Source organism: Cupressus sempervirens, chromosome 2 (assembly GCF_028749045.1).
Source record: "Cupressus sempervirens isolate cs-2001-9-10 chromosome 2, ASM2874904v1, whole genome shotgun sequence".
Lineage (NCBI taxonomy): Eukaryota > Viridiplantae > Streptophyta > Pinopsida > Cupressales > Cupressaceae > Cupressus > Cupressus sempervirens.
Genome location: NC_143119.1, coordinates 271,076,965 through 271,092,488, shown reverse-complemented (window position 1 = coordinate 271,092,488; position 15,524 = coordinate 271,076,965). Strand labels below are relative to the sequence as shown.

The 15,524-nt window shown below is 34.0% G+C and overlaps 1 protein-coding gene across 2 annotated transcripts; it reads right to left on the bottom strand.

The window, feature by feature from the left end:
- Positions 1 to 7,506: 7,506 nt before the first annotated feature.
- LOC149572098 (putative F-box protein At4g10190) lies at positions 7,507 to 9,009 on the bottom strand. Of its 2 annotated transcripts, none has more exons than XM_089813401.1 (2): positions 8,691 to 9,009; positions 7,507 to 8,012 (listed from the first exon to the last, which is right to left on the bottom strand). In XM_089813401.1, the coding sequence occupies exons 1-2, from the start codon at positions 8,941 to 8,943 to the stop codon at positions 7,777 to 7,779; spliced, it is 489 nt and encodes a 162-aa protein (XP_089669527.1). In that variant the 5' UTR covers positions 8,944 to 9,009; the 3' UTR covers positions 7,507 to 7,776. The 2 variants fall into 2 exon arrangements, with proteins under 2 accessions (XP_089669527.1, XP_089669526.1); XM_089813400.1 differs by having other exon boundaries at positions 7,507 to 8,432; positions 8,691 to 9,007.
- Between the last annotated feature and the right edge of the window lie 6,515 nt (positions 9,010 to 15,524).

Below are 15,524 nucleotides of genomic sequence, written 5' to 3'. Positions count from 1 at the left end.
CGAGCTTACTTGGCTTCTTCTTGTGCCGAGCTAACTCAGCACCTATTGCCTGTCACTCAGCAATATTTTGTGCCGAGCAAACTGTCACTCGACACCTTCACGTACCGAGCACATTGCCACTCGGCACCTTCATTTGCTTGTTAGTGCCAAGCGAAATTTTTTAAGTTGTGATTTATTTCTCACATGGTATCAGAGCTTTGAGGCCCCACATCCACAGTCAATCAAGGCATTTGTTTTCTTAGGATATTTGACATGGTAGTAGATACAAGAAAGATATGGCAACAGCCACCACCATTCAATGGACAAAATTATGATACATGGGCAAAGAAAATGAAAACCATAATGGTTGCAAATGATTTGTGGGAGCTTGTTGTTAATGGGTTCAATGATGTGACAGACCCAACTCAGTATGCTGCCCTCACAAATGCACAAAAGACTCATTTGAAAGAGTCAAGGAGGAAAGATGCTAAGGCATTAAGTTTGATTGAAGCAGCAATCATAGAGACAGTATTCCCAAAGATTGCAGCAACAAATTATGCAAAGGAAGCTTGAGATATTCTTGAGACGAACTTCAAGGGGACTGACTGATAAAGTCTGCACAGTAACGCTACAGAATATAAGGAGGGAATTTGAGAACCTTCAAATAAAAGAAAATGAATCAGTTGCAGATTTCAGTTCAAGAACCTCCAATGTGATTAATCAACTGAAATCAAATGGAGAAGACTATCAAGAGCAGAGGATAGTGGAAAAGATATTGAGGAGTCTACCTCATAAATATGACAATTTGGTCATGAACATAGAAGAGGCAAAAGATCTCACTGTTTTGACAATGGATGAGTTGATGGGTACTCTTCAAACCCATAAGCATAGGATCAATAGATCTACATCTTCTTCTTCCCAAGAGCAAGCATTTAAGGCTCAGTCAAATCCAAGAGGAAAGGGGAGAAGAAGAAATGGCTCAAGCAGAAACTCCAGAGGCAAAGGCCGAGGAAATGGAGGACAAAGAAATGCTGCAGTAGAAAGCTCAGGAAAAATAGATGGAGCAAGTAGCTCACAAAATACTTCAAGAGGAGGTAAGAAAAACTATAACTCAAATAGGAGTAATGTAGAATGCTACTACTATCATAAATATGGACATTATGCAAGTGAATGCTGGAAGAAGCAAAATGATTAATTAGGACAAGCAAATGTGGCTAATGTGAACATGGGAAATGGAAACAATGCCACTGCCTTCATCATGTGTAATGTTGGTGAAGAAGGAAGCCCTGAGGTTTGGTACCTCGACAGTGGATGTAGCAATCACATGAGTGGTAATGAAATCTTGTTTTCATTCATTGACAAGAGTTTCAAATCTAAGATTAAAATGGGTAACAAGGGAACCCTACTAGTAGTGGGCAAAGGATCTATTATGGTCTACACCAAGCAAGGTGAGAAGAAGGAAATACAAAATGTATATTTTGCCCTTGGTATGAAGCACAATTTGATGAGCATTGGTCAGATCATTCAAAATGGATACAAAGTGCTAATGGAGAATGACACGTGTCATTCATGAAAAGGATGGAAGAAAGAACTTACTTGCAGCAGTTCAAATGACAAAGAATAGAATGTTTCCCTTGAGGATTGAGACATGTTTCTCATCTCAAGTTGGTGCTGCACCTCCCACACAATCAGCTCTAAGGAGTGTGATTGAAGACCCCTTACGGCTATGGCACCTCAGGTATGGTTATCTTGGCTATGCTGGTTTAAATTTGTTGTCAAATAAAAGAATGGTAGAAAGTTTGCCATGGATAGGAAATTCATGTGACAAGTGTGAGGCTTGTATTTTGAGTAAGCAACATAGGCTTCCTTTTAATTTTAGAAATTCTAGGAGGGCTAGATATCCATTAGAGTTAGTGCATACTGACCTAGTCGATCCTATGCAAGTTACTTCCATTGGGGGGAGTACTTATTTCATGATATTTATTGATGATTTCAATCGTAGGACATGGGTGTATTTTTAAACAATAAATCTGAAGCATTTGGTAAATTTGTAGAATTTAAAGCCCAGGCTGAAAGAGAATGTGGACACTATATCAAAGTCCTAAGATGAGATAGAGAAGGGGAGTATACTTCCAATTCTTTTGTAAATTTTTGCAAGAAACACGGCATAAAGAAAGAGCTCACAGCAAGGTTTACACCATAGCAAAATAGAGTGGCTGAAAGAAAGAACAAGACCATTGTTGAAATGGCAAGGAGCATGATGAAAGAGAAAGGTCTCCCAACTGAATTTTCGGGAGAGGCTATGGTAACAACAGTTTACCTAATTAATAGGTGTCCTACAAAGATAGTTCGTGATAGAATTCCAATGAAAGCATGGTCACAAGGAAGATGGACAGTTGAACACCTAAGGGTGTTTGGATGTTTTGCATATGCACATGTGCCTAAAGAGCAAGGACAGAAATTGGATGACAAAAGTGTGAAGTGCATCTTCATAGGGTACAGCTCAGAATCAAAGGCATACAGATTGTATGACTCGTTGAACAACAAAATGATTCTTTCAAGAGATGTGGAATTTTTTGAAAATCAGTCTTGGTATGGTCTAACTGATGAGTCATCGAGCACTTCAAGTAAAGTGCCAATTATGAGTGAAAAAGATGATGATGAACAGCAAGAAGAAGGAGCAAATAGAAGAAAAGGCAAGCAACCTCAGTCATTGCTGAGCTCCTCTAGGCATGACCGAGTGTTAGTGCCGAGTACCAATGAAAACCGAACTAGTCGGCAAAGCAACAGCAGTGAAGATTTTGATCCCACATTCTCCTCCCTGTTACCAAGAAAGACCAAGAGTCTTAGGGAGATATACCAAGATGAAAGGTATGAAGATTATGATGAGAGTGTTAATTTTGCATTATTTTCTCATAGTGATCCAATATATTTTGAAGAAGCTATTAAGGAGAAGAAATGGTGTAAGGCCATGGATGAGGAAATAGATGCTATAGAAAGAAATGAGACATCGGAGCTAACTAAATTGCCTCCCAAGAAGCAAGTGATTGGAGTGAAATGGGTCTACAAGAACAAATGCAATGCTGAAGGCAAGATTGATAGGCATAAGGCAAGGCTGGTAGTCAAGGGCTACAAACAACAGTATGGCAGAGATTATGATGAAGCATATGCCTCGGTTGCAAAAATGAAAACCGTACATGTTGTCATGGCAATTGCAACTCAGCACAAATAGAAGGTATATCAAATGGATGTGAAGTCCGCCTTCCTAAATGGTGTATTGAAGGAAGAAGTATATGTGGAGCAGCCACCTGGTTATGAAGTTTCAGATGAAGAACACAAAGTATATAGATTGAAGAGAGCTCTTTATGGGCTCAAGCAAGCTCCAAGGGCGTGGTACAGCAGGATTGACTCATATTTGATGATCAATGGCTTTAGCAAAAGCAATGGTGAGCCTACTCTCTACATCAAGGCAGCAAATGGTAATGTGTTGATTGTTGTCTTGTATGTAGATGATTTAATTTTTACTGGTAATGAAAAGACTCTAATTGGTGAGTTCAAAGAGGCCATGAAAAATGAATTTGAAATGACAGACCTAGGTCTCTTGAAATACTTTCTAGGCATAGAAGTAAAACAAATGCATGATGGCATCTTCATCTCTCAAGAAAAGTATGCAAAGTAGATCTTGGAGAGATTTAAAATGTAGAACAATAAGGCAACCCCCACACCAATAGCAATGGGTCTAAAGTTGAGCAAGGAAGACTCTAGCAAGAGAGTGGATCCGACACTATACAAGAGTATGGTTGGAAGTTTAATGTATTTGACTGCAACTCGGCCAGACCTAATGCATGCAGTAAGTCTGATTTCCAGATTTATGGAAACACCAAAGAATTCTCATTGGCAAGCGGGAAAGAGGATCTTAAAGTATGCGAATGGTACCAAGGGATTTGGGATTTTGTATACTGCATCAAATGAATTCAAATTGGTTGGTTACACTGATAGTGATTGGGCTGGAAGTTTAGATGATAGGAAGAGCAGCACTTCCGGATACATGTTTCATATGGCATCGGGTGTAATCTCATGGGCATTCAAGAAGCAACCTATTTTTGCTCAATTTATAGCAGACGTTGAATACATAGCAACAAATGCAGCAGCATGTTAAGCAATTTGGCTGAGGAGGATCTTGACAAATTTGAATGAAAGGCAAGAGGATGGAACCACAATTTATTGTGACAACATCTCATCAATTGCATTGTCCAAGAATTCAGTCTTCCATGGGAGAAGCAAGCATATTGAGATCAAATATCACTTCATCAGAGAGTTGGTGGAGAATGGGGATATCAAGATGGAATTTTGTAAATCTAAGCAGCAGCTAGCAGACATTTTTACCAAGCCATTAGGCATTGGAAGTTTTTTACATCTAAGAGAGTGTCTTGGTGTAGTTGATGTGGATCAACAGTGATCCTTGTTTGTTTGGCTCAGGACAAAGGGGGAGTGTTGGAATATTAAAGGCAAAAGGCCGTTTTCCCTGGAGCCAAATGCCCACCTACCATCCTTGACGACCTCCACAACAATTCCGGTAGGTGAGTTTTGAAATTAGGAAAGAGGGGGAAATATATGACAAAAGGAATGTCTCAGATTCATTCAACTAGATTTAGAGAGAGAATCAGTTCAGAGTTCAACAGAGCAGAGCAGAGCAGAGAAGGAAGAAGAAGAAAGTGATCAGCAGATCCAATCTCTCCAGTTGCACGTGTTTCCCCTGTTCACTCTGTAAGTTCGTTATTGTTGGATTTGTCCTGTTGAAGCAGTGATTGCTCCAGGCACCATTGTATGCAACCATTAGAGCTGCAAGTTTAAAGTTCATAGAAGTTTGAAGAATTACCAGTTTAGGGTTATTTTAGGATTTTCTGGTTGAAGCCGAATGCTCCCAGATTTTGTAATATTTATAATCAAAGTTGAATAGAAAGCAAGCAAGTATACTTGAATCCATTATTGTTCTTCTATTCATTGCATTTGGGAAGTTTGTTTAGAAGCTTCAAGCTTTGGCTCTCTGGTTTTAATGGTGGAAACATTCACGTCGAAATTTCTCTAAGTTATAATTTTTCAGTTTGAGCCAAGCTCACTCAGCATCCATTGTTGCCGAGCATTGCCCCTTGTGTGCCGAGCTTACTCGGCTTCTTCTTGTGCCGAGCTAACTTGGCACCTACTGCTTGTCACTTGGCAATAGTTTGTGCCGAGCAAACTGTCACTCGGCACCTTCACATGCCGAGCACATTGCCACTCGGCACCTTCATGTGCCGAGCAAAACTGGCACTCGGCAATTGTTAGTGCCGAGCAAAATTTTTGAAGTTGTGATTTATTTCTCACAAAGATAAAGTGTAGCAAATGTTCCTTTGAGCAGCGGTTCCATTATGACAAATGACAGTAATAAGAAATTGAAGAATATTGTTATAATATTTGGTTAGTAGTGTGGAAGTCAATGACTATGAGCAAAATGTATTAAGATATATTATCATATAATCTAAACTCAAACAAATTAACATTTCATCCACCTGAATGAAACAGAACACGTTTAAGTTCTTTTCATATTTAAAAAATATTTAATCTAAAACTACAATCTATTAAAAAAAAATTGGCAACTTCATGTTTCCCATAATCAACATAAATATCCTATAGTAACATTAGTCAACATGAATTCTTCTCCCTTCTTTCTAGACTATGCTAAACAGTTACCAATCTACAAACGTATAGTGCAACCAAGAGCACGATTCATAATTTGTTATTAGACTTTCATCAAGTCAATCGTCATCTACTTGCTATGAGATATATATATATATATATATATATGAGATGTTATAAACATTCATTTCAAAGAAAAGACATGAGAAAGTTTTCGAAAGCAACATGACAAATAAATACAAAAGATATACCCAAGATAAATCTAATGAGATAATAAACTCTATCGAACAATTCAAATATCAGTAAAAGAATATGAGGGGAATTCCCTTCACGAAGAGCCTCATGAACATCTTACAGGATCCTCTCACCTCAAGTAAGCCCGTCACACCTCTATCATTATCTATTACTTAAACGCACATGTACACTGCCTCCTTAAGGGCCACTAGGAACATCTACAACAATGGACTCTCTCCAATTTGGACAAAGTGAAAATCAGGTTCATACACATGATAAAGTAATGCATTGGGCTGGTAAAGAAGGGAGATATCTACAAAAAACCTGCTCAATCAAACATGGCTTGAATCATAATAAGACATATGTTATTCAATTCTTTTTTTAAAAGTGGTATTCCTAAACAAGGTCACAGTTTGAACAATCTTAAATAGAGGATGTGCGGAAAACGGTTGGAGTTGTCAAGAGTTCTAAGATTTTTTTGTACTGGACTATAGGAGTATTAATCCCTTCCAGGGCATCAGTGATAGGCTTCAACATTAAAGAAAAGAATAAGAATAGATAAAAGGATCCTACCTTGCTACAGGATTTTATCAGCAATCTTAATTCTCCCTTTAATAAATTGCTTTCAAACCTGTAAGAGGAAGCAGTTATTTACTCCTGCCTAATATTGAGACTGCCAATGATGCCCTGCTGGGCCTCTTGAAGACCTACATCAGGCCTTACTACCATGGAGAACCTCAATGTGGGAAATTAAAAACTTTTGAAGCTTGCTAAAGTTGATCAGATTGCAAATTTACTTGAGATTCTGAATGAAGAACACGCCAAAAAGGAGGGCCTTAAGAAAGTAGAATTTTGACCATGAGAGTAGAATTTTGACCATGAGATGCCAAGATAGGTGTAGCAACTGGTCATGCATTTTTGCTCCTATAATATATAATACTATGCATTTTTTTTAAATATTGAGTCTATATTAAGCTTATTTAACCTCCCATTTCGAAAATTGAACACAAGATCTTCTTATAATAAAAAATTGAGTCTAATAAAGGACGAAAAGTACAATAAACATTGTCATGTACTGAAAAAGTAATATTTTCTAGTGTGTTAGGAAATATTCCATTTTAAAAAAGAAAGTACAACATGCCGTTACAATTTACACTCTAATTGTTTTAGGAAGAGTAGAAATTATAAGTTTAATTACTTGAAACTTAAAAGCTGTACCACAATAAGTTAGAAGTATCGAAGCAGCCCAAAATTTCAGTTGATATTCTGCAAAATTTTATACTAAAATGTGAGTAAATGTGAGTACATTACAGCATACAAGACAACCAAAAGGATACTCAATATCTAATATATCATTTAAGAGTTTTACTGATGATTGATGCTCTTCCTCTAAAACTTAATTGTTTCAATTATTGAAACTTGAACTTATATTATTATATATTGATATTGAAGTTAAAGATTTAATATAAAATATTTATGATGCATATTTTGTCAGTATAGTGCATAAACACTAAACCTATTCTAATTGTCATTCAATACTATTATTTTCCAAGGCTGATTCAGTGTTGATCTTATCTCACAAAACCAATCGTCTGTAAGACCAATCCTCGGATAACATGCTTAAAACATCAACACACTACTTATAGTTCAATATATGTTCATAAACCAGGGAGTGATTGTCATGGACAAAAACATGAAACACCAAATTATTTAAGCCGAAAACATGGCAGGTGTAAATGATCGAAAAATAGACAAGACTGACAACTATGCCCAGCCAAATCAGACCATCAATTAGCTAAGCCCAAAAACATTTTCGAAGTCGAACTAGTTCTCTCTCACAAACACAAAAATTTACATGAATCCAACTTCCACTGTAGCAAAAGGGTTTCAAAATGACAAAAGGGTAGGCTCAAAAGTTGCAAATAGCATATCTCTTGGTTGCACCCAACGAACAGCATTATCTAGTCGATGACATGACCAATGTCTACTCTTCATATGGTAAACTATGACAGTATTGGGACCACTTGCAAAGCATACAACACCACCCCTTGCAGATGCATCCCACGAAGTTTGATGCTCATGTGATAAATTTAATTCTCGTTCTCGAATCCACAGCTTATGTTCTGTATCCAATATCCACAACGCAAAATGCCCATCATTATTATACCAGCCGTAGGACATAGATGCACAGACTAATACATTTCCCTCCCATTCAGTGAGACGACATATATAACCTACTGAGGCAGGAACAAAAAGGGAAAAATCCCATCGGTCGTGATTCACATCATAACCTATAATCATGTGTAAAAGATAATCCCCATCTTCAAACAAGCCCTCTCCAAATCCTTCTAATTCCTGGGCGTCTCTTCTTGTCACTCTAACAACGAAATAAATGACACCATTAAAAAAAACTTGAGTCCCTAGAGGATAGTATTGACATATATGAATAACGCTCAATAGAGGTTGAGGTTGACCACTATACCACGAATTTAAATGAAAATCAAATACCAGTGTAAACGGATGCTCCTTAGGGTGAGACAAGCCTGCCATCACAAATTTTAGAGTATTGTACGTATAACAAATTTCTGCAAAATTCAAGTCCTCCAAATAAATTTTGGAAGGCAATGTCAATTTTTTCAAAAACTTTATCACAGGGTTGTACACCCAAAGCACAGGAACATCCACATAGTCATCCGCATAGAAACAGATGAGCCCATTTGATGTGGCAACTATATCAAACATCCCATTTCGAAAAGAAGTATCTAAACCCTCCAAAGAAAAAGGAACAATGGAAAGATTACCCGTTTGGTAGTTATAGCATTGGAACTGGTATTGTTCTACTGTCGGCAGTTCTACTGTGTGAGTTAGAAAGATTATGGATTCCTTGTGACGGTTGGTGAAATGGGTATGAACAAAACCTGGGTCGAAAATGAGGGTGCGCCATCTCTTTCGCACTGTGGACATTTTGAGCACATCTCTTGTGGAAACCCTCGACAGTATGTTTGTAAGCAGCTCATCGCGACATTCCACCTGCTCTGCAGTCTTCTCTGCCATTTTCAGCTCAACCTTCCGCACAGACCGTAAGAGTTTGGACTAAATAAATATGTTGTGGCAATCTTAATTGGCCTTAAATATGTTTTTAACAACTTGGGTATATTGTGATGTTGCTGTCAGGATTTAAGTGTTATTTTGAGTCAAACTCATTGACCCGTGTTTTATGAGTAGTGATTCAACACGAATCTATCTCTCATGAGAATAAGTGGAACGCTTAGCACTCATTGGATCTAAGTGATGCTCACATGGGTGAAATCCTCATAGCAATATCACAATTTAACTTGTTGTGGAAATTATCTCCTACTTATCAACTTGGGTATAGTATTTATTAGAAAGTATAATTTTTAAATTGAATTTTCATTTGGGTGGTCTGGACTTGTAAACCTATATTTTGACTACTTCTATGACTAGCATTTGCATCTAAAGGAACTGCAATACCCATTTTCTAACTACTATGATTAGCATTTTTATCTAAAGGAGCTGCAATAGTTAGGCTCGTAGTGAGGCTGGTAGTGAGATAAACACTAGCAATTGCATCTTGGTGTGCAATGGGTATGCCAAAGATATTTTGAAGGTAAATTACAAATAAATTTGTGACCTATTTATGTATTAAAAATAGGCTCAAATTTGAGATCTCCCTCTTCCTCTCTCGTATCATCTATTTCACCTCCTCTTTCTCACATTGCTCCTCCAATTCTCTCTCTCAACCGATGCCTCTATGTATCTCTCCCTCTCTCTTTCTATCAGTAAATAATAAATTTATTAAGTTAATTAATAATTTAATTAAAAGTGCAGCTAAAGTTTTACATGAAATATTATATAAGAAAAAATATGCTATTTTACATTGTACATTTAAAGATAATTTTAACAAGGAAAACAATAAATGATGCTTGGCCATAGATTTTACACACAATTTTGAAGAAGAAGATCATGTATGTAAATGTCTACCAAAATTTCTAGTATTATATGTTCACTTAAATAACACTTTACATGTCTAATGTTCAAATCAAGTTGGACATTTTAAAACAAATGCATCACTAGTGGTGCATGTGCGAATACACCTTGCATCATTTCTCATCCAAACAAGTTCCAGCACAATGACCAAGTTATTTTCTTACAACCATTCTCATTCCTCAAAACCATTAAATATCTATAACAAATGTAGTTAAATATCAAAAGATTGTTCATTATTTTTTAAAATGTTAAATTACTCTTAAAGGAAATTCTTTTTTTTTTTTAAAGATTATGAAGAAATAAATAAATTAATTTAAATTATTTTTTAAAATATAAGAAATATACACTTTACATTTTTTTTTTGAAATGATTTTGTACATATCATATTATGGTTACAATTGAGATGATCACACATCTCTCAACATTTGAGGGATTTTTATAAATACTTCACATGCAATGTGCATGCTCTAGCATTTTGCATACATATCTACCAAGGCAATCACAACTATAACATGTGCAAAAAAACCTTTTTAATTGATGAACTTGATGCAATTACAGAAGAAAAATAAATTTTGAAGAATAAATATAAAGAGGAAAAATCTTACATTCAAAAGTTAAAAGAAGAGATTGAATCTACCAATTCCAAGAAGAATGAGTCAAAGAATCATATCAAGGATAGTGATGTAGTTTCTAAGATAAAGAAGGAAAATGAGATCCTAAAGCATGAAATTGAAATTACCAATCTTAAGATGAGCTTGACTGAAGATGGGAAGAAAAGTCAATTATATTTGAGATCTAAGAATGCAGATCTAAAATCCAAACTTATTGAGGTGACATCTGAACTTGAGACTTAAAAACTATAATATATATAACCTGAGAAGTATAATACTATTGTAAAAGGAGGACTTACACAAACAAAGAAACATATTGAGAAGTTGTAATCCAACACTAAGAAACTTGATGAGCATATCATGGCATAAAGACCTACTTATGCTAAGACTGTATTTGATACTATGAAGGAAAATCATCTAAGAGATTTGAAGTTATTGAAGAACTAGATCTTGTGATCCAATAACCTAAACAACGACAAAAAGACCTAAACAAAGGTATACCTAAACAATCTAAGAAACCTAGAGATGTGAGAAGACAATTTACTGGAAGATGCTTTTGACGCAATAAAATTGGTCACATGAAGGATTTTACATGTAAGTATACTAACCCTATTTTTGGTTATTGTTATAATTGATATGTTTATGGACATAAAGATAATTAATGTAGGAAACCTAGATTTAATAATAATATGTATCAAGGTACTAACCCTACATCTAGTAGACCTATTGGTGCAGCAAATTTCATTAGAAATGGAGTTATGTGTTATAAGTGGAACAACTTTGGACATATTACTAGAGATTGCATATTACAGATCAGCCAATTAGGACCTAGATATGGAAATAATGTAATAGCATGTCATATTTGTAACAATTTAGGAAATTCAACAAGATTTTGTAGGATGAGCAACATGAGAATATGGAATAGCACAGGATCATAGAATTCAAGGATACCTAACTTTAGAAGGAATGCAAGACACAATATGAGAAGGAATGAGAATATAAATGATAGGACATACACACAATGTGAAAGAGCATTTAGAGAGCTTTAATGAAACATTTGTTATAACTAAGATACCAACAAGCACACAAATTTGGGTAGAAAAGAAGACAATTGATGCATCTGAAAATAAGTTGAAGTTAGTAATAGTTGTTGAAAAACCTTTATCAATTTTAGTTTATTATTTGATAAGTAAAGGGGAAATGACATCAAAAAATTATTTATCCCTTGAGAGATTGAATGAAGACCTACAAAGTTTAGAGAAGTTTCATTTGAATAAAAGGAAGCTATAGTTAAGAGTGCATGTATTTCTAAGTTTCATATGTGAGAGTGTGAATAGAAAATAGTTCTCTAGTTTAAGGAAATCAACTTTTTGAGACTTGTGTACTTGCATAATTAATACATAATTGAATTGATTAAATTCAAGAAACCCCTACTCACAATTCATGGAGAGTTGCCCAAAGAGCTATATGAAAGATTGAATGAGGTTAAATTGAGGACTAAGAAAGAAGAATATACTTTCATAGATGAGGTCATAAGAAGATGTTATGAAGCGAAGAATATTGCACAAATGGAAAGGATGATGCATAGACTTAATCCACTTGTGTGTGACAAGATGATAGTTATTAGACTAATGGGAGGACAAAAATAAGAATTAATAATAGACATTGAAATACTTATTGATCAGAATTTAAGTGAACCAATGAGAAAAGCCTACATTGAAGAGGCAGTGTAACACCTCACCAGGGAACCCAAAAGAAGTTAACCTAAAGTTTCATTAAGTTTGTCAAATATTTTTTTAAAAGATAATAAATAACAACAGATACAAAATATAGCGGAAGCATAAACTCTCATACATAACAACCAACATAAACAAATTACATCTCTAAGGGTTTCATGATGTTGAATCACATTTAAGTTTATTATTAATACTAACTTCAATATATAACACATCCATATTAAAGAATAACTACAAGCACAAATCCATTTAAACAATTGATATAAAATTATAGGATGCCACTTGGCAATAAATAGAATGCACAATCATCCACTGTACAAGTTACAGGGTATGAGAGGCTAAAATAATATACATCATGAAATAGATTATATCATCTTGTAAGATCTATGAAATAAAATGCAATACGAGATAGTACAACCATCTATCATAGTACATAAGAAACAAAATGAAAGAGAGTACAATACAAGGAACTCCAGCCACAATATCGAACTGTTGAATCTCAATGGCATAAGAAAATACACTACCATCTAACCTCATGGAACCCAAAAAGGTCCACTCCCACCGTGTTGAGGAGATAAACTCAAGTCCCAAACAAGATAACAAACATAAGTGAAAACCACATCTAGGTTCAAGGAATCACTTGAAAGAAAACTATCTCAAAGGGTACCAAGACACAAGTATCAACTAATCCCAGAGGCAACAAAGACGCATAGGGAATCTACTATTTAAGTGGGCAAGTGTCATCGCATGAGCCAACTCTAAGGTTACCTAGTCTAGTCTTTTAATACTATGCCCCCCTAGTGACTCTATGTGGCACCAGTATCCTTTCATATAGATAAGACATACTAACAAGTCATCTCTAACGTTACCAAGGTAGTCTTTTAATACTCCAGACCCCCTAGTGACTTTATGTGGTACCAATATCTTATTAGTTCATTTTAAACCCATTTAATGAAATGTTATCACTTATTAAAATAACCTACAATGGGTTACCCAACAACCTCTTTAGGACCTCAACCTCCATTACAAGCCACTTTCCAACATGACATATAGATAACCCACCCTAAGCTCAGTAAAAGAAAAAGATCTCATACAACCATAAACCACACATCAATTCTTAAAAAAGCAACTAGAAAGCACTAAAATATCACTAATCAAAATCACATATTCCACCAATATAATCATTTGAACAGGACTGATCGAAAATCAAGTATACATATACCAAATTCATGTCATAACATGACCACCAAAAATAAATCACAATATCACCTCAATCCTATACAAGCAACTAGAAAGCAATCCAAAGATAATTGATTGAAGACTCAAAGGTTATATCAAGAAAGTTACACCATTCACCTTAGTTCTACACAAGAAATTGGAAAGCATATCAAAACATCTGATCAAATGCATCACAACACACACACAACACATCACCATGGTCAAGTATAAAAGATCGTGAACAAAACATTATCATGACATCACAGAACTAAACTCCCAAGCCTCTGGTAAACATCTTGACTGGCCAAAGCTAAGTCAAACCCAAAAACTCCAACACCAGTAAATCACACATCACATAAAGTACATACAAAAGTGAATTTCATAATTCATTAGGTTTTGAAAACCCTAAAGTTCAATATTTGCTAAAGGTTTTCAAATTAAATCACAAATAATTCTATAATGAAAATAAATTTTCTCAAATGAGGGTTTCAACCCAAAGAAATTCTGAAAATAGAAACACAACAAACATAGAGAAGATAGGAATTCAAAGAATGAGCCACTATTGCACAAACCCACAAGATCCTACCTGGATCTGATGCTAAAACAATGAACGCACAAACACGCAAGAATCTTCCTTTTCCTTTGAAAACCCTCTTTTAGAAATTGGTTCCTCCAAACCTATGTATCTAGAAATGAGCTCTAATTTACTTAATAATGAGTTTTTTTCCCCCAAATTAGGGCTTTGATCATGCAATCATGTGAAAAATCTTTGTCTTTAATTATTATATTTTAATTTTCATGCACACACTTTATGCAATTTAATTAAATCAAACTTTATTAAATTAAAGCTTTATCTCCCTTATTAAATCATGCGACGTTTTAAATATAATATTTATTAATTTAACTAATACTATTATTTAGTGTTCATTAAAAATAAAACTCCTTAATAAATTATTATTAAATTAAATTAATATAAATACGCAAAAATTAGAACTTTAGTCAAATATTTTAAATTTAATTCTTTCATGCACATTTAAAGAACTTTTTAATTAAAATATTATTTTATATTTTCTTTTCCTCCACTTTATTAATTAGTGCAAGCACTATTTAAAGTATAGTTTATTATTTAAATTAATAAGAATAATTTAAGTTCATTATTTAAATGCAACTCTAACTTAATAATTATTAATTAAATAATCATAATAAAATAATATTAAATCTTTAATCTTTTAATTCTATTTTTATCCAACTTCTTAAATTAGACTTTTAAAATAAATATTTTAAACCGAAGTACATATTTACTTAATTTCTAATTAATTAAATAACATCATATTCTAATTTTTCTTTAACCAATTTTCTAAATTTAGACCTCTAAATGTTGACTTCTAGATTTAGAGCTCTAAATTTATACTTCTAATTTTAAACTTTTTATTTAAAGCATAAATTTAATTAGTTTTTAATTAATCAAATATTCACATATTTTAATATTTTCTTTTTAATCAAATAATATTTATTACTCAACTAATAATATTATTCAGAGTTTATTATCAAAATAAAACTCCTAAATTATTATTATTAAATTAAATAAATATAAATACACCAAAATTATAACTTTAATTAAATCTTTTAAATTTATTTCTTTTATTTATTAAATTTCTTAATTAATTAAATATTGAATTTTCTTTATAAAATTTTCATTAAATTAAATCATTAAATTATCTTTTAATTTGATTTAATTAAAATAGAAAATCATCACAGACCCACAAGACTAAATATGAAAACCCATCATACAAAACAAAATACTAAATCAAACTCTAGGGTCAAAATCATGAATTCACATCACTTGACAATTTTGGAAAGGTGAAACTAACTCAAATAATTGTCCTACTTTTTAGGACAATTGGCTTAGGTTAGGATTTGGACTCAAGAATTATCTCCCCATTTATACCATTGAAATACTGCGATAGGGTATGCTCATCTTGGCAATTCAGGGAAGTTGATACACAATACTTGCAATCTGCATACAGTCCACGCATGTACAAACACATATATTCTAAACTAA